Consider the following 27,456-nt stretch of genomic DNA (forward strand, 5'->3'; position numbering starts at 1 on the left):
GCTAAATATAAATTTGCCAAAAGGTGAACGCACAAAAAGAGCACAGCGAAACTCAAGGTATTCGCATGAATGTTTCGCGCCTTATTCACGAACTCGTCTTTCCAGAGGACCTGCTCGATCCAATCGAGATAGTAGGCGACGCGATGCACAATCCCTATGTTGATCTTCGTATCCGGCTGTCCAGGAACGATGTCAGGATTGTGTACGGCAAGGCTTCCAACTCCCATCACTGTTAAACTACAGTCTCGATTGTCGATGGAATGGAAGAAACTTCCGCTGAATTTGTCTTTTCTGAACTGGTTGTTGATCACACAAATTTGACCAGGCTTCAAAATAGTGCCATTATAACTCGGTTGCAACACTTTGTTGCATTCTTCCTCTGTGGCGAAGTTTTCATACATGGATTCGTAGTGGGCTGGTCTCGCTGAAATTGAAATAAAACCAATAGTTATTTATGCAACAAGTAGCAAAATGATTTTTTACAGCACGCAGTCGTAAATAAATTCCTTACTAATAGAAAAGAATAAGAATATCAAGAAAATCCACTCCGATGATGCTGGGGACGCACTACCGCAGCGCTATCTGCGGATGAAAGCTCCACTTTCATACGGTTGTGTGCGTTACTGATTGTATGCGGATACCGAAACATACACACTAAGATTCAGATGTTCCAGCTCAGTATTTTTTTCACTGAGTTCAGTATTTTTTCCATCTTTTTACTGAGTTTTCAACAGCAGATTTATCTCGGTACACTCGGCTATCGTATTTACCGTTCACCAGTAACGATATTTACCGTGTATCAGTAACTTTTGACAGTTTGTTATCTGAGCTTGGTAACTCATTTACAGAATATCCGCAAAAGAAACAACCGAGCGTACCGAGTTAAATCTGCTGTTGAGAACTCAGTAAAAAGATGGGAAAAATACCGAGCTGATCTTAGTGTGTACTCACTAGTGTGGGACACCAAAATACATTTTACTCCTGTACACTTTTTGAGTTCCATTTTGGCCCCATATCAACTGTGCAAAATTTCAGCTCGATCGGAGAAACTATATTTTAGCGCCAGCCGTTTTAAATTTCCATACGATTTACTATGGGGAAAATCACTTTTCTAAAGAAAAATCACCACAGGTTGCCCCTTAACCCCTAAAAATATATCGATGAATGATTTCTGTTGGAAATTTTACGAGGAACAAACCCTCTGAAGACCGCAAAGCGATCGAAGGCATGTGGAAAAAGTTATTGACTAAAAACCGAATGACATGCCCACGCTGTTTAACACGTAAGGAATAACAATAAATAATAAAATCTCGTTATTTTATCGATCGGGTAAGGCTTAATAACTTTTTCCACGAATGTCGCATCGCTTTGCGGTATTCGGTGGTCTGATTCCTCGTGAAGTTATCTACATAAATCATTTAACGACTTATTTTTAGGGATCAATGGTTGACCTCAAGCGATTTTTCTTTGAAGAGGTAAATTTTCCCCATAGTAAATCGTATGAAAAACTAAGAATGGCGGGCGCTAAAATATAGTTTCTTCGATCGATCTGAAATTTTGCACAGTTGATATGGGACCAAAATGGAGCTCAAAAAGTATACAGGAGTTGGAGTTTTTCCATTTTTTATATTTTCCCATATAAACCGTGTACCAGGCTAATACTCACATCACCTTCTCTTATGACAAATCACGAACACTGTTACAGAGAGCTTCCACCTTGATACGCTTAGAGAGCGCCACTTGTCATTGTCGCTTGACGTTTACGTATGAATGGAATGTACATAATGAAATGTGTTCCAGCAAACACAAAAATCTTCACAAATATTGTCGGGCCGCCACCAAACCGAACGTCGCACAATCGAATCGCGACGCGACCCAACTCGCGACGTTTTTGAATCATGTCAAAAGTAGTGCGCATCCTTCCCGTCGCTGTCAGCAACACAGCGCACTAGATGCGAAACAGTTGCGACACTTGTGGACCAAGAAAACGGCAATTTTTGATGGAATGTCTGTCTTGATTCCAATCGGATAGACAATACGAGTTCTAAAAATAAATTTTGAATCAAAATACTTACCGTTGCTCTCTGCCAGGACGCCACTTGTACCACGGGGTTCAGAAGATCTTCGGTGTCGGCGTTCGCCAAACAGGCAATCTCGACAGCCTCCGGATCAACCGCAGTTGCTAGTTCAAGAACGGCCAGATCATGCCGGAGAGTAGTGGAGTTGTAATCCGGATGGCAAATCTTTTTCGAAATATCCACCAGGGTGCCATCCTGCAGTTGTACTTTTGACGGCCGGTTCGGGTATCTGATAGTAAACGATTAACACGTCATGATTTTAAGTCTAATTTTATCTAATTACGGAATATACAGACTAAAATTTTAAAATTCATCTCGGTAAAGTGATTAGCAATTCAATTGAAATTTGTAGGAGAAAATGTAGCTTCGGCAGTTTCTTAGCTGATACATATACCTATTTTCGTCTGAAGAGGGTATTTTTGTTGCCATATACAGCACTGTAATGCTGTAATTGTTAAGGTAGAGCACCGCAGTAGGCCGGCGATTGGAACTGAGGAAATATTGTCATTCTGTTCTTGCTCGTGACAAGTAAACAATAAACCAAATTTACTGTTGCAATAACTGTCATATTCAAATAATCCAAAAGGTCATGGGACCTGTGAAAGGTAGACTAACTCATTGTTCTTTAAGGACGAACGGGACGGTCGAGGAAACATCCGCCATTGCTCTGTTGCTACTAAGATGGTAATATCAGATTCTACTTCATATTTTGCAACAAAAACCTATCATTGTGTATGCTTACTTGCAGTGCATATGCTGATTGGTTTTCAGTATTTTCAGTGCGATATCCCGAGCAGAGGAGAATAGCAAATTGATAACAATAGAATCATATAGCCTGTTTTTATATCATAATTTGTTATTGTTAACTTATCAAAATATATCTTTTAATAACATGTTTTGTTGGGCAATCTTATTTTGTTATGTTCAAGTTTTTGGGATATATCCACAAGATAACATTCCAATAATATATTTTGTTGTAGAACAAGTTAAGTTATTATTCTGCTATAGAGAATTCACAAATATGTGATGAAGAATACCGCAACAGAATTAGTCTTCCAGGAACATTTTTTTTGTTATGATATTTGTTATTTTGCCGCTTATGACAGACAAGTTACGTATAGAAGGTTTTTGTAGAAGAAAAAGCTAATAGGAAGAACACGCCGCGATATAGGCATACCGCTATGAACGGAGTGCGGATTCCGAAAAAGCTACCGATCGATAGAACTTGTGATGAAAACAGAACAATACATAGGCAGTCGGGTGCCTGAAACTTTTGCCAGCCTTGGTAAGGTTGTATGAACTACCAATCAAGCCGATCTGTTTAAAAGCACAGGTCGTACGGCAGAAGTTTCACGCATTTGATGTATTCGTTCAATACATGGCCTACTTGCCTAATTTCACCTTCTATAAAAATGTATATGCTTACTGAGCCTAGGAATGAATGGGTAGGGGGGGTCTAATAAAAACCTAACAGCTAACGGAGCCTGTGGAGTACCAGGGCGCCCTCCACAGTATTTTGCCCTTACTGCGCTAACCGGAGCAATGGTGCAGTGGACCTTGTGTTTCTCCGAGACAATCAGCTGTCCTTCTTTAGTCTCAAACTTGAGGCTAAATAAGGGCTGGATCATGAAAATGTCGTTAATTAGTTTAAATTTTCACCTATATGGTATCGCATTAGGCTATTTACACAGTGTATTCTTTGCGAGGGAGTATAAACCAGGCACTTGCGTGCGCAGCCTTTTATTTTTTCTCGCTCGTTCATTTTGTTCAACTCAAGAAAGAGCGAGATAAAAGAGGGGACAAAGTGCCCCCTCTATTATCTGTTTCTTTCGCGTGTTTGTTTACGAGAGTGACTGAGAAAAAAGAAAACGCTGCGCACGCTAGAGAAACCAGGTTATTTTATTCTCGACTTTTAGAATGGATTCGTTCCGGAGGATCAAACCGTTCGAAATGGGGGCTGATCGGTCGCAATTGCCAACCGAGTGGCAGAAATGGAAAAGAGAGCTTGAGCGTTATTTCGATGCAACTCTGTTATCACTTGCCAGGAGTCGATGAAATCCCGCAAGTCTTGATAGATCCTCCGTATTATGATGTGGCAATCCAGAAGTTGGACGAATACTTTGAACCGATGCGCAGGAAAAATTATGAGAGGCATCTTTTCAGGCAAATACGGCAAAAGTCGAAAGAGAGTTTTGCTGATTTTGTTCTACGCTTACGTATTCAGGCTAAGCGTTGTGATTTCGACAAGTAAATACGATGCCAGAGAGGTTGAGGAAAGGATTATTGAACAGGTTGTGAAGGGATGTAGATCAACAGAGCTACGGCGCAATATTTTGGCCAAAGATTTGAGACTAGAAGACATCATAATACTTGGGACCTGAGACCTTGGGACTACATTGGCGGATGTGCAGGAACAGATGAAGCATCTGGATCGCAATGATGCGAAGCCGTCAAGCAGAGGAGGCAACCATTTTGGGGTGAATCCGGTGTTCAAAAAAGGGCCGACATCCAGGTGGAACACTACTGGAATCCAACGTGATAGAAATCCTCACAGTTGGGTCCCGGCAGCAAAATCGTTCAACTCAACGGACCGAAAATGCTTTGCTTGCGGATATAGATGTCATCTGAAGGGAGATTCTATTTGTCGGGCAAAAGGTGCGAAATGTCTGAAGTGCGGGCAGCTGGGACATTTTATAATCGGTGCTTGAAGCACATCAACCAGCCGGAATGACAATGGAGAAACCAAAACGAATCCTATTGGTTGCAGAGGAGAAAGAACCGAAGGAAGGGAACATCTTTTTCGCTATGGGGAATAACTTGTTCGAATTCATGATGAGTGTTGTGAAAATCCCTATGATAATAGATTCCGGGGCGGCTGCGAGTCTTATTGACAAAGCTACATGGGAACGAGTTTGGAAGACAGGAATGAAGATTAAAGAATATTGGGCGAAACCGGACAAGAATTTGCTTGCGTATGCTACGAAGGAACCGATGGAATTTGTGGGTATGTTCACGGCCGAAGTCCAAGCGGGTTCGATTAAGACGGATGCTAAATTCTACATCGTCGAACACGGACAGCACTGTCTGCTGGGAGATAGCACAGCAAAGCAGCTGAAAGTGCTAAAAGTCGGATTTGATATCGGATCAGTCGGAACGGCCAAAGACGCATTCCCAAAAATAAAAGGAGTTCTAGTTGAGATCCCGATCAACAGTAAGGTTCAACCAGTGCAGCAGGCGTATCGCCGAGCGCCAATTTCCTTGGAAGAACGGATTTTTGAGAAGCTGCAGTATCTTTTGGAAAAGGACATACTTGAGAAAGTAGAAGGCCCATCAGTGTGGGTGTCACCACTGGTTCCCATTCAGAAGGAGTCGGGAGATGTCAGGCTCTGTGTGGACATGCGGCAAGCGAATCAGGGTGTGCTTCGAGAACATCATCCGTTCCCGCTGATCGAAGAACTGCTCGGAAGGATAATCGGAGTGGTGAAATTTTCAAAGGTTGATGTTAAGGACGCTAATCATCAGCTAGAATTATCGGAAGATTCGCGGGTGATCACTACGTTTATAACGAAGTACGGCTTGTTTAGGTACAGTTGTTGATCATTTTTAGTTTGCTTGATTTATATTACGAATGTTGAAATAAATGCTTTTGGTTTCTTTATTATTTTGTATTCATTCTGAATTCCAGATATAAACGCCTAATGTTCGGAATACGCCTGAGATCTTCCAGAAAGTCATGGACACGATTGTGGCAGGTCTGGAAGGAGTCATTGTTTATTTGGACGACGCGATGGTTTTCGGTAGAACACCGCACGAACATGACCAAAGGCTTAAGGCGTTGCTTGCTCGTTTCGAAGAATACGGGGTCTTACTGAACAAGGAGAAGTGTTCATTCAATGTGGACAGCCTGGAGTTTCTTGGCCATCGATTAACCCCGGAAGGTATTAAACCAACGCCAACGGACAGTCGAGTTACATCAATAGCTAAGTTTCAAGAGCCTGAGAATGTAGGAGAGTTGAGAAGTTGTTTTGGGTTTGGTGACCTATGTTGGTCGATTTATACCACATCTGGCCACCAGAACCGATCCACTTCGAGCTTTATTGCGGATTGGAAATAAGTTTGTTTGGTCAGCGAAGGAACAGGCAGCGTTCGATGAGATCAAATCAGCGGTTTCCGACATCAACAATCTTGGGTTTTTTCGATCCTCAGGATCTCAGTATACTTGTCACTGATGCTAGTCCATACGGACTTGGAGCGGTCTTGCTTCAAGAAGATACAAAAGGGGAAAGGAGAATTATTGCATATGCGAGCAAGTCTGTATCCGAATTGGAACGAAAATACTTCCAGACCGAACAAGCTCTTGGTCTAGTTTGGGGCGTAGAACATTTTCGTCTCTACCTAGTTAAAACCAAGTTTAAACTGGTGACAGACTGCAAACTCTTGCAATTTTTGTTCAGTCGTCGTTCTAAGCCCTGTGCACGGAAAGAGCGTTGGGTAGTTCGGCTACAGTCTTTCGATTACGAGGTGGTTTACGAACCTGGAATTTGTAACCTAGCGGATGCTCTATCGAGACTTTCACCGTCGGAACCCAAAAGCTTTGATGACGAAGGAGTAGAATACATTCAGTTGATCATAAAATCGCCAGCTCCAATAGCAGTGGCTTCAAAGGAGATCGTCTCAGAATCGCAAGAAGATGAACAAATCAAGGAGGTTATTGAAGCGCTGAATAACGGTAGTTGGGCGGATTTTTCCAAAGAGTTCAAGCCGTATGCTGCAGAGTTATAGTCAGCAGGAGTATTGCTGCGAGGTGATCGGATTGTCATTCCAAAATCGTTACGCCAACGTGTTTTGGAGCTTGGCCATGAAGGCCATCCCGGTATAGTAGTTATGAAGCGACGGTTACGGCAGAAGGTGTGGTGGCCAGGACTGGATTCGGAAGTAGAACAACTGGTAAAACGCTGTAAGGAATGCCTGCTTGTATCATCAGCAGAACCTCCAGAACCACTAATGCGAACGAAGATGCCCGACAAGCCATGGGTGCACATTGCGATAGATTTTATAGGGCTGCTTCCTTCAGGCCACAACCTGCTGGTTATGGTGGACTACTTCAGTCGATTTGTAGAGGTTGCCATCATGAAGGAAATAAAAGCGAAACTAACGGTACAGGCACTGCATGAATGCTTCTGTCGTTATGGCATACCAGAGTCCATCAAATCGGACAACGGTCCACAGTTTACGAGTGATGTACTGCAGGAGTTTTGCAAAGAATATGGAATTGAACTACGGAAGACAACATCTTATTGACCGCAAGCGAACGGAGAAGTAGAGAGAGCCAATCGTGCTCTAAAGAAACGGTTACAGATAAGCCAGGAGACAGCAAGAGCCAATTGGAAATAGGATCTAAGAATGTACATTCTTATGTATAATTCTACACCCCACTCAACAACTGGAGTAGCACCATCCTTACTGATGTTTGGAAGAGTTTTGCGTGACAAATTACCGGCAGTTCCACTCACGGGTTTGATGTTAGTTGAAGACGTCCAAGATCGGGACCGCGAAAAAAAGGAAAAGGAAGCGGAATACGCGGATATACGACGACGAGCGAAACCGAACGCACTCAAACAGGGGGACGTAGTATTTGCAAAGAAAATAACGAAAGACATCAAACTCGCAACTAACGTAAGTCCGTCAGTCAGTTACACTACATTCTAACAAAACCGGAAGAACATTCCATCGAAACGTCTTGCAATTGAAACGAATGGAAGTTGGATCAACGGACAACCCGACAGGTTCAGAAATCCTTGAACACATCCCGTAGCTACATCCAGAAACTGCAGCAGAATTGCCAGATTCGTCAGCAGGTGTGACGTCGACGGGAAGACCTCGTCGTGAAAGCAAGCAATCGCAATACTTGAGTGACTATAGATTGGAGACAGTTACAGAATATTCAGAAAGGGGGGAGATGTAGAGTAGATGTGACGCTCAAGCGTAACAACAGCGTGCTCGAATACAGAGGGTAGTCAGACGTTTATGTACTTGGGAATATGTAGAGAGAAAGAGGTAAGGTACACCGGGGCAAGTTGAAACGGGTGGGGCAAGATTAAAACACGAAGTTTTGAAATAGATTTCAATACAATTTGGAAATTTTTCATTCGCTAAAAGATTGTTTGAATCAAAAACTATGTGTTATGGCGATCGAACTGTTTATCATCATTAGAAAAAATCATGTTAACCCGCTGTTTCAACTTGCCCCGGTGTACCTTAATAAAGAATCAGTTGATTGTTACACACCAAGCGACGTGGTCGTCCGAAGACACTACATATGACATCAGTGAAGTTCTACGGGCACGTACTGACTACACGAGGACTACAGCCAGACGAAAGCAAGGTGGAAACTATCAAAAACTATCCCCGACCCCAAGACAAGAAGGAACTTCAGCGATTCGTTGGGATGGTCAATTACCTCAGTCGTTTTATTCCGAATTTAAGCTCCAATTTGGCTGTTTTAGGACGATTGATCTCGGCCAAGGAACCTTGGGTTTGGAATAACAAAGAAGAAGAGGAGTTCACTCGTATCAAATCTTGGGTAGCAGATACTCGTTCCTTGCAATATTATGATGTCACTCAACCTCTGACAGGGTGGCCACTCAGAGCGGCAAATAAAATTCCCGAGTTTTTCCCGGTTTTCCCGATGGCTTTTTGAAATTTTTCCCGATTCAAAAATAGAATGATTTATAGTGAAAATTAAACGTTATTGACTGAGAAAAATTTAAGAGAATCAATATTGAATATTTTTAAATCCTTGGATTTAACATAGTATTCATATGAACTTAAAAATAAGTTATGTGTTTTTTGTCTCGTATCCAATGATGGGCATTGAAGTTACGACATCTTCATTAAAGATTCCTTGAATTCATAGTTGACCAACTAGTACAAATTATGCAGTTGTTTAAGCAAATAAAAAAGGATAATCATACGAGGTCGAAATTCTCAGAAAATGAACTATGATTATATGATTTACGAACTTATTATTTGTTTTTTTTTTTTGTTTTTAATAATGTGTATTTTAACTAAGCTAATTCACTTATTATTTGTGGATTTCTTAGTAATATTCCAAAAATCTCTTCTAAAAAATTATTGGTAAGTTCGTTATTTTAATAGAAAACCAGTTACGAACTTTATGGTAGCGTAAATGGCTACTGCAGAAAGTCAGGCTAAGTAACCTGCCTGGCTGAAATCGTAAATTCTAGAAGAAATTTGAGAGATCAAAGACATCTTAGATTTTGTTTGATAATCGTATTCAGTTATTTCATCAGCGATTGCAATATGCATGCTTCATGAAGTTCTCAGAGATTTATTTTTTTTCTGATCACATTTTCAGATATGTCAGAAATTTCTCCAGGAATTCCTGAAAGATTAGTTTTTGAGGAAGTATTTCCCCCAAAATGTAGAGACAAATTCATTATTTGGGAAATATTTATTTCCATAAATCATACAACTATATTGCTCCAGATGCTTTTGAATACTCACTGGAACTCTCACGAGAATTTCAATTGGTAGATTAACTAGAAACTACGAATACTCAAAATTGTCGAGAATTTGCTGAATCAGAGTTTTACCAGGAACTTATGCTGAAGCTTTACCAAAAAGGGGTTTTGCCGATAACTTACTCCGGTTTTCTCCGAACATTGTTATTCACAAGTTCAACAAATGAGTACATCCAAGACCTTCATGAAAAACAACAGAAATATTTCAAACAAAATATCAGGAATACTTTTATGAACTACAATAGGCTAAGGAATTCCATCAGATACTAAAAATCCCTTTAAATATTCTTTCAATTGATTTTCACTAACAATTTTTAAATTGTAAGATTGATTTCACCAGAATCACTCATTTCATAATTTTTATTTTTATTTATTCTTGGGGCAATTCATTCATTCATTCAAAATTTTATCTGCATCCTATCCAAATTTCTCAAAGACTTTTCGCTCAAAGGATAAATGCTATATCAAGTATTCTCCTAGAGATTGTCCAGGGATAATTTTTTAGAAAAAAAAGTAATAATTTTTGTTACATTTATAAAACTTTTATAGGACGCTTGATGTTTTGTGGAACATTTACATCTTGAAATGCATAAGTGACATATGAATCTATAAATATTTGAATGTGTCTCAACCAGTTTTTCCACCAAAATGTTCTTTAGAATATTTTTGAAATTGTTAAAATTGTGATGTTAGGTAACACCACTATGGTTAACTTTAATTGCCATGACTCGACGACAAGATATTAATTTCCAAGAATAGTTTTGACGCCAGTTCATCCACTGTGTTATATATGTAGTTCAACAGTTGTTGACTGCACTTCCCACAGATTCTCGTACTTATGCTTCTGGAGACTGTACAAATTTTGGAATTTTGGAAATTCCCGGTGGCTAGCAACAATTCCCGAGGTTTTCCCGACTTTTTCCCGGTGGTTTCGAATTCCCGAGCTTTTCCCGGTTTTCCCGAAATTCCCGACTGGGTGGCCACCCTGCTCTGATCATCGAATGTGATGCGAGTTCCTTTGGTTTGGGCACAGCTGTCTTTCAGTCTCACGGTGTGATCGGATACGCTTCTCGCACTCTAACATCGACAGAAAGGAACTTCGCACAAATAGAAAAGGAGCAGCTGCCTATTCTCTTCTCGTGTATTCGATTTGATCAACTTGATCAACTTATTGTGGGTAATCCGAAGATGATTGTGAGGACGGATCATAAACCTTTGGTGAATGTGTTTAAAAACCACTCTTGTCGGCTCCGAAGTGGTTGCAACACATGCTGTTAAGCCTACAGCGTTACAAATTGGAGATCCAATTCGTTAAAGGAAAGGAAAACGTGGTGGCTGATGCCATCTCCCGACCTCCACTGGATGAAGGCCGCCCAGAAGATCAGTTCAACAAGCGAAACATCTATCAAGTATTTCGACAGCTGGAAGATGTCAACCCGAGTAAGTTCCTCAAGATCACCGATGAGCGTTTGACAGAGGTCATATAGGAGACAGCGAAGGATCCTTCTATGCAACAGATAATTCGTTACATTCGTGATGGTTGGCCTGTGTCGGTGGACAAAGTTCCGGATGGCGTAAAGGTTTTCTTCAAGCATCGGGGCAAGCTCAGCCATCAGGATGGAATAGTTTTTCGCAATGATCGTGTTGTGGTTCCGTATCTTCTGAGACGTAAACTGACGGAGGAAGTACATATCAGCCATAACGGAGTAGAAGGATCACTGAAGCTAGCTTGCACCAACTTGTTCTGGCCAGGCATGACTACGCAGATCAAAGATACTGTCGATCGTTGTGAAGTGTGTGCTAAATATGCAGCCTCCCAACCACCTCCTCCAATGCAAAGTGTTGTCACACCTGTGCACCCGTCTCAACTGGTATCTATGGATGCGTTTTTTGCGGACTACCAGGGAGGGAAGAGGAAGTTCTTAGTCACCGTGGATCACTATTCAAACTTTTTTTAAGTTGACCTTCTGAAGAGTCTGACTCCAAACAGTAGCATCATCGTCTGCAAGAAAAACTTTTCTCGGCATGGGAAGCCACAGCTGGTAATCACAGACAATGGGATCAATTTTGTCAACAAAGATTGGAGACTGTTTGCTACAGAATGGGAGTTTCAGTATTCCACGTCAGCCCCCTATCACCAGCAAGAGCCAATGGAAAATCTGAAGCGGCGGTCAAGATTATTCACGTGTAGTACACGCTGTGGACTGCCAACGTCTTTGGAGAACTTGATGCCGAAACCTGTTCAGAATGTACCCAACAGTTGTAATAATATCAGTTTATTAACAACTCTATAAAATGAACATCCCTATTCTATGAAATAAATCTAAACACACACCCTCACCATATCACGGAGAAAAAAGTTTGGTAGAAACAACAAAAGTTTAGCGAATATCAACCAAATTTCACCATTGAATTATGCACAACTCAATTATTAGTTTGCTTCGATAATGCACCTTGGTTGTAACAAACTAAGGCTCGAGGTATTTTTTTTCCTCGAGATTTTAGTTAACTTCAACTAATTTTTGGCTGCAACAAGCATGATGTTGGTTGCTCTGTTTTACAGAAGTGTAAGTAAACACAAAATTTGGTTGTTTTAAAGTAGAAGAAAATAGTTTGAAACAACGAAACTCTAATTTGTTTTCAACAAATGCTTTGTTTGAATTTATAAACGGCTTGTTTGTTCTATCCTTATTGTTGTATTTAATCAATATGATTAATAACCTTAAATGAAAACACAAATACAAATATTTTAACCTAGATTTTCTAATATATTTCAATAAATCTATCCGCTCGAAATTGTTACTTATGAAGTTAGCTTTTTTGCAACAGATTATGTTGGTCACGAGTTGGAGATTCGTGAGGTGGTAGAGCTCTGAGCGGCATGGCATGATATTTCCTCCGGTATGGCCATTTCATGGGTCGTTTTCCTGATACCATCGAAATACACACAACGCTCACTGTTCCTCGCCATCACTGGCTGCAGCAACGATATGGTATTACACATTGCGCAGTATGTGATCGATTCGAGGGCCGGATACAAAGGACTTCTTCGTGAAGCGTTGAACGGCAATAAGTGCATGTTCATTGTCCAATTGTCCAGACCATCCATCCTCTTTGCTTTCTTAGCTAAAATGAGTAATAAAACATGGATACTGCACTGTCTATGTTGATCCCAAGAACGAAATCATTTTCTACAAAACTATGGCCTACCTGCTTGTCGATCATCTGCCTTTAGAGAGAGTGCCACCGTGCCACGGACCATTAAAGCACCGGCCGAATATTCTAATGATTTCTCCCGGTCGAAGTAGATGGATCCGGAGGCCCGATTCTGAGTTTGCCAAAACAAAACTGTGCACTTTTTACCATGGTGATAAACGTTTCTCAAAGTCAACAAAAACAATGAAGCTGCGATGGCGAGACGGCAAACAGAACAAACTAAAATATTAGTTTATCTAAACCAAAATTGAAGGTTAATATTTCTCCAACTAGGACCTAAGTTTGGTAGAATCAGCAGTTTTTATTGTATTTACCTAAATGTTTAGTTTGTTCTCGTGGTTTCATGTCAGAAATAAATAAACTAGATCTTGGTAAAATCAAGCTATGATTTTTTACAAATAACGAAAATAATGGCTTGGAAGTACCAAAAGATAGTTTGTTTTCGCATAATATTTACCTACAACAACAACAAATACAAGTGTTTGTTTCAATCTAGGATTATGATTTTGAAATAGCCAAACTCAGCTTAAATACAACTAACTTTCAAGTTTGTAAGACAACAAAATTCTTGGTAGTTTCGAACTGGACTGATTTTTCTCCGTGTATGCATTGCTGTAGGGACACATATTGTCAAGCTAGGTAGGACTGCGTCACTCACCAACTCAGTTCATTGTGCGCTATCAACCTGTATGGACGTTAACTCTCAGGCGACGGTGCTTAAAATTAGCGTTACACTAATTTTCGAAGCATCATATCTTCTTCGTTTTATACATAAATGTAAAAATTTTTATATTGCCGAAAACCTTGGGGCCTCAGCTTTCATAATAATTTCTCATACATAGTCGTAGCGAGGAAAAACGATAAAAAGGGGCTCTGCAAAGGGAGGCACCTCCTTAAAAACAGCGTTACACTATTTTAAATGCTTATATCTCTGCTGATATTCCATATAATTACAATTTTCTTCCACCATTGGAAACCGCCAACACTCCCCTTTCTATAAAAAATATCGAACATAGTCGTAGCAAGGATAAGGGCAAATGGGGGGGCACCCCATTTATGTGTTCGCCAAACATATAAAAATTTGTATCAGCCCCGTTTTTCAAGCAAATCATGATTTTCTTCCACGGTTACAATCTTCAGGTGAGGTACTTCCAAGAAAAATTGCAAATCATGGGCGGAGCCAGGAAAAACAGTAATAAGGGGCAATTCTTCCAAAATCGTCCAAAAATTTCAAAAAATCAGACCTTGATTATAAAGTAACAAATAATCAATTTTATAGCGCCATCTAGAAGCTGAGAAACTTGCATTATCGAGAAAAATATTACACATAGGCGTAGCCAGTGATATGGGCTCACAAGGGGCAGAGAAATTGAGTTCTCAAATCTCTGCACATAATCAATATTCCATACTAATTTCTCAGCCATCAAATCAAAAATTATTCTTTCTTTATTACCCTTGTTAGACACCAGAACCCACCTTGAAAGTATTAGGCATAGTCGTAGCAAGGAAATAATGAAGGATGGGGGGGTGGTGAGAAAGGTGACTTTAAATATTTTCCGAAAGACGCCGCTTTGCAGGTAAATAATGGCTTTCTTCCACGATAAGCATTTTGAGACGATGTACTATATAAGAAAAATAATACAATACATAGGCGGAGCTAGAAATAATAGTAATAAGGGGCAGTCTCTAGAAAAGTGCGGACACAACTCTCAAGAAATTCTCAACTTTCCTTCACAAATAAAAAGTTAAGAATTTCGCTTTATGAGGAAAACTTCACACATGGTTGTAGCCACGATACCTAAAAAAATAATGGATTAGTTTTTTTCCTTTCGAGGTTAAGAAAGTACATAAATGATAATACACAATTGAATGAATTCATTATTAAAATTTATCCTTTGAAAGAATTTCAGAATAAAATTCTAATGGAATCCTCAAAGCATTCCCAAAACTATTCTTGAATGGTATTCTCAGAGAAACTCATACAGAAACTCTTGTAGGAATAAATTGCCAATGAAATCCGTGGATAAAATTCTGGAGGAATCACTAAAAGAATTCTCCAAAAACACCCATTACAAAATTCCACTAGGAATCCCTGGAGAAATTGCTCAAATAATCTTAAAAGAGTTACTTGATGGAATCTCTGTAAGAATTCTCGATGGTATCCTAGGAACACTTTGGGAAGGAGGATCCCATAAGAATCTCTCGAACAATTTAAGATGGATTTTTTTTTAGAAATGTCCCATGAATTGATGGAGAGATTTCTCAAAGACTACCTGGAAGAATTCTTCAAGGATTCTTTGGTGGTATCCCCCAACGAGTACCTCAAGAAATTCACTGGGGTATTTCAGGGGAAATGGCCTATGCAATGCCCACAGGAACATCAGTAGGTCGGCTCCAGATGCACGTTCTCCTTCCAGAAACATACAATAAGATAAATGAGGGGGTTAGAAGCAAAGGGGTGTAAGTGACAAAAACCCACTTTCGAGTAAATGAGGTTTAAAGTTTTTCACCAATGTTTCATCCCATACAAAATGTATGGAGTATCAAAATCGACCCAATTTTCTACGATTTATTGTACGCTCAGCTCAAAATCGACAAAATGGTCACTTACACCTCTTTAATTCTGGGCCCCTTAAATAGAAATGTGACCAATTCAATTATTGGGTGTATTCCTGAATGAATCTCTGAAAAAAAATCCCTTGGTCAATTCCTTAGGGCATATGGAAAAAATCATTGAAGAATCTCTGAAGAAATTCACGATGAACTCCCAATAGAACTCATAAAAAAGATCCTCAAGGAATCTCTGGAGTAAGTCTGCAATGTATCCTTTGAATCCTAGGGGCAAATTTTCCAAGGATCTCTCAAGTTCCAGAAAAGATTGTCTAAAAATGCTTCAACAAATCTCTGCATAATTTCTTGTTGGAATAATTGAAAAAACTACCGATAGAATTTCTGTATAAATCTCTGGTAACATTCATAACGACACCTTTAAGAATTTCTTCTAGGATTCACTGGAGGTAGAATTCAAAAATACCAAAATAATTTCCAGAATAGGTTTTTTATTAGTTTGTTTTTGTTTGTAAATTTCAACTGATGCTAATTCTTCGGAATATGATGGAATCATTGGGTGAATTCCGTAATAAAGTATCTCGATATGTTCCTCAAAAAATCCCTGTAGACATGTCTAATGATTTTCTAAATCAGTACACCGAAAAAAAAATGCCTGAATGACTTCCCAAGTAAAAGTCTCTAGAGGTATTCTCAATACATGAAAAAAAAAATCGGTGGAATACCTTGAAGTTGTTGAGCATACAAAAATACACAATTATGCTGAACAGTGCAACATTCTATCTCGTTAAATTAAGAAGTTATTAAATAATTTCTATTTTTGATAATTATTTGTTTATTCACCATAACACATATAGTATACACTTGCATACAAAAGTTCAAGCCATTTTCATAAAGTAGAAATATATTTGTTTCATTATTTGAAACAGTTCTCTGCGCCATTTTGCGCCGAAAGCAGTTAGACGAGTTCAAAGTTACCCTATAAAAATCAGTGATTTGAAAAAAAAACTTTGTTATTTCAAAAGTTAGCGTTTTTCGATATTCAGCAAAAACATGTATTTTTACATTTCAAACAACTTTTTAGAAGACGAAAAAAATGTAAAAAAATCCCGTTAAAAAGTTATGATGAAATATATGATTTCTAGGGGTCATGCACTCTCTCTCTCTCTCTTCTCTCTCTTCTTGGCGTAACGTCCTCATGTGGACAAAGCCTGCTTCTCAGCTTAGTGTTCTATGAGCACTTCCACAGTTATTAACTGAGAGCTTCCTCTGCCAATGACCATTTTGCATGCATATATCGTGTGGCAGGCACGAAGATACACTATGCCCAAGGAAGTCAAGAAAATTTCCCTTACGAAAAGATCCTGGACCGACCGGGAATCGAACCCGTCACCCTCAGCATGGTCATGCTGAATACCCGTGCGTTTACCGCCTCGGCTATATGGGCCCTGGGGTCATGCACATACAACGCAATATATCTCGTAAAGTATGAGTTTTAGCATTATGACGGCTTTGAAAAAGTTGTTCAAAATTGCATTTTGCACAACTTTGCCGAGGACGTCAAACGTGTATCTGCATTTTTGGAAAACATCTCACTTATAGGTGGATTGATCATCCCACTCTTCATGTCAAAAGATGCGCTTTGTCTTATGTAGAAACTTTCGCAAAAATCAACGGTTGAAAAGTTATTGAAAAAGCGCACGAAATCGGCAAAATAAAACACTGTGCATTGGTGAATTTCCATCTAACATCCCTGTTACAATTCTTATGAAATCTCTGAAATAGATTATCAAATTTCCGTTCGACTTTAGCCTTCCGTAACCATCCCCCTAAGAAGAGTTCGAAAAAACACTCTTTTCGCTATAACTTTTTTTGTTTTTCAATCAAATTTTAACACAAGAAGTACATATCCATCAAATTAAGTGATTTGCTAGGGATTTTTGGAATGGACACCTGGTTCCGGAGTTATTTCGGAATCAAAAGGGGTCATTGGAATTGTCCATATTGGGAAAAGTGAATTTTCGATAAGGGAAAAGTTTAGTTTTCAGATGTAAGTGAACTAGAATGTTAGAAAAGTATGTCTGAAAGTTCATCCCGGTCACTAAGCGCCTTGGAACCAGTTTTACGGATGTTCCGAGGAACTGGTTCTCTGTTCAATTTTTGAATATTATTCAGTACTAACATACGACACTTCAAACTTCGTCATTTTTCATGGTACATCATTCTGAGCTATTTTTTTACATCATTCTGAGCTATTGATATTCGAAATACTTTTGGCCATTTTGGAACCAATTTGCGGACTTCACGGGAATCAGTGCCGGTGGTTCCGCGGTCCATTTTACGAAGATGAATAAACACCATCATGCGACATATCAAGCTTCATGATTTTGAAACTTATAGCATATGAATACATTTGGCCATTTTGGCATCCGTTTACCGATTTTCCGGAATCAAGTTTCAGGGCCAAGTTTTCGAAATGGTTCAATACTGTCATGCGACTCTTTATACATCGGCTTTTAAAATACACTATACTGTTGTATGGGATTCCTCCTGGCATTCTTGCTGGATTCTGTCGAACAATCTTCCTACAATTCCTTCAAAAAATTCTCCTGCGATTCCTTCAGGGATTTCTCCATGGACTTCTCCAGAGTACCTCTACCGATTCCTCCCAGGGTGTCCATAGGCATTCCTCTTGGCATATATTCAAGGAATTTCATTTAGCATTCCTCCAGCCATTTCTGATGGGATTTCAGAGACATATTATCTCCCGAAATTCTTGTTCTACAGATTTCAGAATCCTTGAATGATTGCCTTGAATCATCCCAGCAAGAGATTTTTGGAAGAAATCCTAGAGGAAATTCTTAGGAGAATCCCTAGAATAATGCCGGGAGGTATTATAGTAAGAATTTCTGGAGGAGTCCTGGTAGGAATTGATGAAAAAAACCACAGCAGGAATTGCTTGTGGAATCCAGCTGGAATTGCTTGAGGAAGGCCAAGAGGAGTTCCTGAAGGAACGCCGTGAGAAATTTATGGGGAAATCTTTGGATAAAATCTTCAGGATAAAACATTCTGGAGGAATCTAAGGAAAAATCTCCGTTAGAAATCTCAAAAGATTCTAGTATTTTTAACAGAAATCCTATTCAGGAATTTATAAAGAAACCCCATCAGGAATGTCTGGATACTCAAAAGAAAAATTTCGCGAGGAAATACCTAGAGAAATACCTCGAGAAGTCCCTGAAAGAACCGGTAGAGTATTCTGAAGGAATCCACAGAGAAGACCCTAATGGAACACTGGAGAAATTTCTGAAAAAATCTCAGAAAGATTTCCCGGAAAAAATTCCAGCATGCCTAAAGCAATTACTAAAATCATTCCTGGAGGTATGGTAGTTAGAATATCTGGAGGAGGAATTGCTGGAATAATCACAGAAGGAGTTAATTGAGAAATCTTCAAAGGAAGGCCAAGAGGAGTTTCAGCAGAAATTCCACAATAAATTTGTAGAGGAATTTTTAGATAAAATCTCTGGACGATTTCCTGGATGAGCCCTTGAAGAAATCCCTAGAAAAACAACTGAAGGAATTTTTAGAAGAATTCGAGGAAGATTGCCCGGAAGGATCGCAGCAAGAAAGCCAGGAAAAAGCTCTAGAGGAATCCCTAGCAGAACTTCTGAAGGACCACAGTTAGAATTTCTGGAGGAGTCTAAGCAAGAATAGCTGGAAGAACCACAGGAATAGTGCGTGAGGAACCCCAGCTGGAATTTCTGGAGGAATGCCACGAAGCGCTCCTGGAGGAATCCCATTACAAATAACTGGAGGAATCCCTGGATAAAATCTTTGAAGGAATTCGTAGATGATTCTCCAGAAGAACTTAGAATGTCCGAAATATTGCAATGCTTAATCCCAGCAAAAATTTCTGAAGAAATCTCACGAAAATCGCTTGAAGAACTCCTGGTGGTATAACAGTAATTGCTGGAGGACTCCTAGGGGGAATTGCTGGTAAAACCACAGTTGCAATTGCTTGACGGATCCCAGCTGAAATCTCTGGATTAAATCTCTTAAGATGTTTCTGGAGAAATCACTGGAGGTACTTCTGAGACAATCCATGGAATACTGCCCTAAATGATCCCACCAAGAGCTTTTGAAGAAATTTCTGAAGGAACTCCTAGAACTCCAGGAAATTTCATAGAAGGTATTTCTAGAGAAATCCTAGTAGGAATTGCTGGAAGAGCTTTTAAGAGGTTTTTTAGAGTTTTTTTAAATATAATATTTTTTTTTATTTTTTATGAAAACGGTTTTCCTCCATAGGAGCAACTTAAGTGGTTGCCCCTTACTACTAATTTCTAAACTTCGTCTAATTTTTGCGTTATTTTTTAACTTTTTTACCAAAAGGCTATTTGCAGTTTAGTAGGAAAACATGGGCCTATCTTCATGCATAGGAAATTCATTGCCTGTATTTCCTAAGAAACCGTTTTTCTTTGGTCGCAGTATGCAGTTGTTAAGAAATGATTCAAATGATATTCTCTGTTGGAAGTTTCTACCAGTATTCACCAAGAAATATCTTGAGCGATTCCTGTTGAACACGAAATTGGGCTTAAGAATTTGTGGAAGAAATGAAATGGTTTGGGGAACACCTAAAACTTGCTCCCCTTCCCATTTTTTGAAGATCATTTCCAATTTATTAATTGAAAAATAAATAGAGAATGTTAGAAGACTAATTTTAAAATTAAATGTTCCTTATGAACCCATGTTACTGGCTACGACTATGTGTATTTTTTCCCCAAGATTCCCAACATTTTATTTGTGAAGGAAAATTAGAATTTGTTGAGCTATGGCTTTCTAAAATTTTGTGTATACTTTTCTAGAAACTGCCCCTTATTACTATTATATCTAGCTCCGCCTATGCATTGTATTATTTTTCTTATATAGTACATCGTCTCAAGATGCTTATCAATGCTCAAGATGCTATATTATTAGTGGAAGAAAGCCATTATTTACCTGCAAAGTGGCGACTTTCGAAAAATATTTAAAGTCACCTTTCTCACCACCCCCCCATCCTTCATTATTTCCTTGCTACGACTATGCCTAATACTTTCAAGGTGGGTTCTGGTGTCTAACAAGGGTAATAAAGAAAGAATAATTTTTGATTTGATGGCTGAGAAATTAGTATGAAATATTGATCATGTGTAGTGATTTGAGAACTCAATTTCTCTGCCCCTTGTGAGCCCATATCACTGGCTATGCCTATGTGTAATATTTTTCTCGATAATGCAAGTTTCTCAGCTTCTAGATGGCGCTATAAAATTGATTATTTGTTACTTTATAATCAAGTTATGATTTTTAGAAATTTTTGGATGATTTTGGAAGAATTGCCCATTATTACTGTTTTTCCTGGCTCCGCCCATGATTTGCAATTTTTCTTGGAAGTACCTCACTTGAAGATTGTAACCGTGGAAGAAAATCATGATTTGCTTGAAAAACGGGGCTGATACAAATTTTTATATGTTTGGCGAACACATAAATGGGGTGCCCCCCCATTTGCCCTTATCCTTGCTACGACTATGTTCGATATTTTTTCTAGAAAGGGGAGTGTTGGCGGTTTCCAATGGTGGAAGAAAATTGTAATTATATGGAATATCAGCAGAGATATAAGCATTTAAAATAGTGTAACGCTGTTTTTAAGGAGGTGTCTCCCTTTGCAGAGCCCCTTTTTATCGTTTTTCCTCTCTACGACTATGTATGAGAAATTATTATGAAAGCTGAGGCCCCAAGGTTTTCGGCAATATAAAAATTTTTACATTTAGGTATAAAACGAAGAAGATATTATTTTTCTAAAAATTAGTGTAACGGTGTTTTGTAGGCACCGTCTTCTGAGGCTATTTTTTTAGCACCGCCGCCTGAGAGTTAATATTGTCGCACTTATCTTTTATTAGATTCCTACGGCGGTCGTACGCTCGCAAGGCATATAGTCACAGTGACACTCGCAAGGCAAGACAAAAGGAAATATGTTCCCGCCCAAAACAAAAGCACGTGGGTTTTGCGAAGTGACAGATGTTTTTGATTGTATTTGTGATGAACGGCAAGAGTGGCTCAGTGAGATGAGTGTGCTTGCTGTCAAATCCCATATAATTGGATGGAATTATATTGGAATTGGTGACGCTGTTATGATTAGTAACTGTCGCGCTTATATCAGAAGCCGAAGGCAGATTATCGTCATATTCTGATTTTTCTCGAGTGGCATAATAAAATATCTGAAAAACCAAACTTAAAACAACAGTATCGAAGATGCGCGACGAAAGACCAAGTTTCATTACGACAAAGCAGAAATGAAGCTACCGGCGCTGGGAGCAGGTTTGCCGGTTTACGTACCAACAGGAGCCGTTGTTGAAGTTCAGCCGTCTGTTCCGGACGAAAGTCGTTTTCATCAGTCTTCAACTGAAATGACTGAATTGACGATCGGATTGGATACCATGGAGATTCCGGTGCAACAACCAACAAAAACATCAGCCAAGCCAGAGTATCCGTCTCCAAGATAACCGAAGAAGAAGGACCGATCAAAAAGGGAGATACGTTTGCCATCCAAGTTGGAAGACTATGATCTTAATTAATTTTCATAAAGCGAGGAAGATGTTGTAATAATGTTATGTAGATTTTGGATAACCCTTGGCTTGTAATTTGTCAACGCTCCCTTCTGGAGTCACGCTCACTAGAATCGATCATAGCCAGACATAATGTGAAGAGACTTTGTATCGCACGGACGCAGTGAATAAAGCTCTTCCCAAGTAACCACAAGCATTATATCATAACATTAATTCAATCGTATTATAGTTTAGCTAATGTAACATAACTTTTATTTTACATCTGTCAAGTAATGAAGCGTTTAATCTACATTATGAAAGCATTGAAGCATTACGAGATTTTAACAGTTCTGTATAGTTCTATAGAGCCGTTGTCAAATGCATCATTGCATTACCATGTTGAAAGCTTTATAGCTATCAATAATGCAAGCATTATATATGCCTTTACTAAAGCTTCCATCGTTGTAAACAGAAAAATATCGCTCAGTTCGAAAAAAAAACTGCAAAACACTTTTAGAAACAGAACCATTCAAAACAAAAGAAAAACAAACTAAAATTTTCATGGATTGCTGCGGAGCACTTAGATTATCATGCTCAGATGTTGCTGTTTGAAAATTTATATTATATATGTTTTTTTTGGATTTCTGGTTGGGACATGAAAACAATCAGATGCTGAGGGAACAAAAATTATGTGGGGTATCGGTTTCCCTATTTAACATAACGCACCGAATTCATAAAAGGAAGGATTAAAGCGCTGTTTGTATTGTTTCTTATTTATTGTATTTTAGGTAGAAGTGAGCACGTGTGAAAACAAAAAAAAACAGAATGGCATTCAGACCCCAGCACATTTTTTAGAGTTGCTGAAAACACAACTCAATAAGGCACTAGCTAAGTATACGTTACTTTATGTTGCACATTTTTTCAGGTGCAAAATACATAGTATCGTAGCACACAACGTTAGCGCGTCCGAGTTTCATCGTGGTTCAGTTTCAGCAGTCTAAGTTCAATTCCCGAAATACAATAAAAAACATCAAAGTGAGAGTATTGGAAAATAAAAATAGATAGAAAAATGAAAAACATACTTTTCTTTCTTTTTTGACATGATGCATTAAGTATGCATTCCATACGATTTGATTGCATTAGCTATAAGGTACAAGCATTTTATATGCCTTAGCAATCACCACAGTAAAGCTTGCTTTAAATCAACAATAGTTGCGCCACTTTCGACTTTAAGCCTACTTTAATGGTGCCTATATGACAAAACAACTTTATATCGCATGTCATATAATACACTATAAAGCGAAATTAATGCTCTATATACAGCGTCATGGTTACTTGGGTTGTTAATTTGTTAAACCGGTGTTTTCGTTCGTATTAAAACACCGGTCATTTGTATACCGTCTACCCTCGTTGATTTGGCCGCATCTAATCTAAACACTTTTTAATTTGGCCCCCTCTAATCTGCACATCGCTCAAACTAAAAATGGTTCAAACGTCATTCTGTTCATGGAAAGGGGTGGAACGGAACGCAGAATCAAAACAAAACAGCAAAAAGGGTTACCATCAGTGTGTTTTTCGATGCCCATAGGGTAACTAGAAGTTCAAATTAAAAAATTATTCCCGTTGGTTTGCATGAGGTGTCGTTCAAACCAACGGGGGTAGACGGTACTTGAATAAGAAACTGCAGAAATCTTTTTTCCATATTTTCAATACATGTGCCACATACCGTGTGCATTGACAAGAAGTCAATACTCGATTTTCCTTAACAAGTACACCAAGGCAAACATATTCTTTGGAGATGTCGTAAAGTCTAACCTGTAAGAAAACAAAAGATAAATTGTCAAAAATGGAAACAGGCATTTTCCAAAGCAGAACTTACAATGTGTCCAAATGAATGATAACAAGCTCCTCTTTTTTTGGTGACATAGCTACTAAAACGTTCGCACTCTAAATGTTGAAAACAAAATGATTAGCGTACAACACAAGTGTAACGACTCCAACCAGATATGTAGTACCTCTCTCGCTGATTCTTTTGATTTTTCCGCCAGACATGATCCCATCGATCCACGAAATATACGGCTGAGCGTTCGTAAGAATTGTGTAGGTTTTGCCATCATTGCCTTTCGTTTCTGATGATACGACTCCTGCCAAAACCCACGTATAATTGATGAACAATCGCATTCCAGATCCATGGTCAGCGATGATACGTACTTGCTCTGTAGGAAGAAAGAAGTTCATAGAATAAAAGTGGCGATTTTCAATAAACTTGATCTCACCATTGGGATAGCTGGCGCAAAACTGGTTTACGGAGAGCCTCAGTCCGACTTTGGAGCATTCCTGGCGGTCCAAAATAAAGATGTAATCGCAGATAGTTGTGTTTTGAAGACATACCCGTCTTGATTTCCCCTCGGTAGAGTAGTAAAAGTTATCTTTGGATTCATTGTTTGGTTTGTCTGTCTTCCCTATACTCCATCCAGTGAGGGAGACTTCGGTCGTTACAGAATACATAAAATCTGAGCTGTTGATAAAACTGCAGTGCGCCACATATTGTGATTTTCTGACTGGCCAGCTGGTTACCAGTATGGCTATATCGTTGACTGAGTGCTCCGGATGGACTTGAACTTCGCTGACGTATCTGATATAGTCGTTCTCAGTACGTTGACCCTTGGGGTACTTCCCGAAATGAAGTTCAAACATATCTGCTGCCAATGGTTTACCGATGGTGCCATTCGTGACGCACTGTGCCGTTGTCAGAACATGCTTTACGCTGATAACAGTGCCGCTGCATCTTGGTTCGAATGCACTGGAGTTCGAACTCCAGTGCAAAATGTCCACATTGTAGTTGTCAGAAAACTCTGCGTCAGCCGTTGTTCTGGGTTCTGATCCTAATATGGACAGCTGTATTTCTACGGGAAGCAATAGGTCACTGCATGGAATTCTCTCCACTCTTAGAGAAATTTTGTAAACAACAAGGCCAAGAAACGTCAAAATACCATACAAGATCGAAACAATGCACTGCCCTATAGGGCACTGCATTGTTTTGATTTTGTATGGGTCTTTGACGTTTCTTGGCCTTGTTGTTTACAAAATTTCTGTAAGAGTGAAAGAGAAGAAGATAATTTCATGCAGTGCCCTATTAAAGACCCTACTAACAAAAGTAGCTGCATAAAAGCTTATGAAGCAAACGCTCTTGGAAGGAAGCTCTTATAAACTCTTATACAGCAAAAATGTTAGTTGGGGAGCTTTCAGGGTACAGTAGACGTTCGATAACTGCAACATGTTTACGTTCCACTTAGCGAACGAAATTCGGTAACTGCAACGACTGTCAGATGTCAACAGGTTGTCAATCGATATAAAATAATCGTGAACGTGGCCCAACTGTTCATTTGGGCTAACATGGAGCACCATTTTGACGTTTGGCGGTGCGATAACTGCAAATTTGTTGCACTTACCGGACTTGCAGTTAAAAGCATTGCAGTTAAATCGTTTGCACCGACCGAACGTCTACTGTACACAAAAAAAATAAAGAACTACCCGACTTAGGGGGTACACTTTCCAACTAACTGTTGGGAATAATCTAACCACTTGACATTTGACAAGTTTTAACTAATACCAATACATCTTGTCTTGTAATTGTAACATTGATCGTCTGAGTTAAAACATCGGTCTGTAGTCGAACGTCAACCGATGGCAAGCGAAGTAGGCATAAGGCAATCCATGAGACAGATGCAATCATCTGATTTTTTTTTGTTTACCATGTATTTTTGACAATCGATGATCGGGATGACAGTTGAACATTGGCCATATGGTCGCCGTCACCGGGCCACACACAGAAGCTGTCAGAACAACAGCTTCGACCAGAGGAAAGAAGAAGAAGACAGTTGAACACAAAGGAATTTGTTAAGCACCGACGACACTTGACGAAACTTTGTTAAGTTGTACTCACACTGTGTTTACAATTTTGACTGTCACCCCCATCGTGAAAAGTTGTCATGGATTGCTTTATTGCAGCGCAGACGTGCTTTGAGCTCCTTTGTCCCAACAGTTGTTTCTGCTTGTTTGTTGCATTACACGAACACTACTTTCACAAAATATTTATTTATTTCAGTAAGGAAATTTCTTATCAGATTCCTCAAAAAAATTTGAGGAGATTTCTGAGATACAGTAGACGTTCGATAACTGCAACATGTTTACGTTTTACTTAGCGAACGAAATTCGATAACTGCAACAACTGACAGATGTCAACACGTTGTCAAACTACAAAAAATAACCGTGAACGTGATCCGACTGTTAGTTTGGGCTAACATGGCGCACCATTTTGACGTTTGGCGGTGCGATAACTGCAAATTTGTTGCACTTACCGGACTTGCAGTTAAAAAGCATTGCAGTTAAACCGTTTGCACCGACCGAACGTCTACTGTATTCTTATTTGTATATTACAAAACTAAATGTTGGAAGCAATCTCGCAGAAACTCTGACGGCATTTCGAGAAAATTTGGTGAAAAATCCGTATGAAACCTATGAGTACATTCCTGGAAATTCCTGCAGTGATTTCTGTAGGGAATGAGAGGCATACAAAGAAATATAATATGAACATGAAGTAGGGCATATATCAATGGAAGCCATGCCGAGCGGCACCAAAACAAAGCAAGCGGGAAAAGAGCAACGTTGAGTCAGTCTTGTAAAATATTTCGAATATTTCGCACGAGTAGGTTGCATCGTTTGCATCCTTCCTCGATTGTGAAGAGTTTCGGCCGGTGGAATTGATTGACCCGGACTGCCACAGTGTTCGTCCGCACATGACAATTTCCAAGGAAATTTTATAAGTGCTTTGGAGAAAATTTAAGAAAAGCTCCAGAAAAGATTCTGATGAGAATTTCAGACAAATTTCAGTGGAAATGCTTGAACGTTCTAGTATTGTCGTCACGCCTGTTTGGGTTCCACAAGAAGTTTCTTTTGTAATTCCTTCATGAGTTGTTTGATGGATCCATCTAGGACTTGCTTTTGTAATTCCTCCAGGAGTCTGGAATGCCTTCAATAGTTTATTCCGGGATTGCTCCAGTATTTTGTGTTTCCTCATGGAGTGCCTTCTGGGGTTCCTCCATGAGCTTTACAAGAATTTCCCCAGTTCACCGGGAAGTTTTCCTTGAGTTTTCGAGAACTTGTCTGGGTGTTTCTCAGGCTTTCCTCCAGAAGTACCCCTGGAATTGCTTCAGGAGTTTCAGGGACTTCTTTATGAGCTTCACGGAAATAGAATCCCTCTAGAATTTCCCTGGGAAGTTCTTCATCATTCGACGGAGAATAACTGAATGAATTATCCGAAAATTCCCTCCAAAATTTCCATGACATTTATTTCAGGAGTTCCGGATTAGGGAATCCATTGATTATCCTTTGATGATCCTCCAGGAAATCCGCGAGAATTCCACTATCAGTTCTTCGGGACCACCTGCAGGAGTTTCTAGGCAATTTAAACAGAAG

At 39.3% G+C, this 27,456-nt stretch overlaps 1 protein-coding gene across 1 annotated transcript in view; it reads right to left on the reverse strand.

The window, feature by feature from the left end:
* Window positions 1-1,831: 1,831 nt before the first annotated feature.
* Window positions 1,832-27,456, reverse strand: part of LOC109422070 (uncharacterized) — a 38,649-nt gene continuing 13,024 nt past the window's right edge. Inside the window, exons 7-11 of the mRNA XM_062844848.1 lie at window positions 24,255-24,884; window positions 23,994-24,194; window positions 23,858-23,925; window positions 23,705-23,793; window positions 1,832-2,307 (exon numbers count right to left, since the gene is read on the reverse strand). Coding sequence (XP_062700832.1) covers window positions 1,902-2,307; window positions 23,705-23,793; window positions 23,858-23,925; window positions 23,994-24,194; window positions 24,255-24,884 — 1,394 coding nt within the window. The 3' untranslated portion in view covers window positions 1,832-1,901. The remainder of the gene's footprint in view (window positions 2,308-23,704; window positions 23,794-23,857; window positions 23,926-23,993; window positions 24,195-24,254; window positions 24,885-27,456) is intronic.

The sequence above is a fragment of the Aedes albopictus genome, chromosome 1 (genome assembly GCF_035046485.1).
Source record: "Aedes albopictus strain Foshan chromosome 1, AalbF5, whole genome shotgun sequence".
In the NCBI taxonomy this organism is placed as follows: Eukaryota; Metazoa; Arthropoda; class Insecta; order Diptera; family Culicidae; genus Aedes; species Aedes albopictus.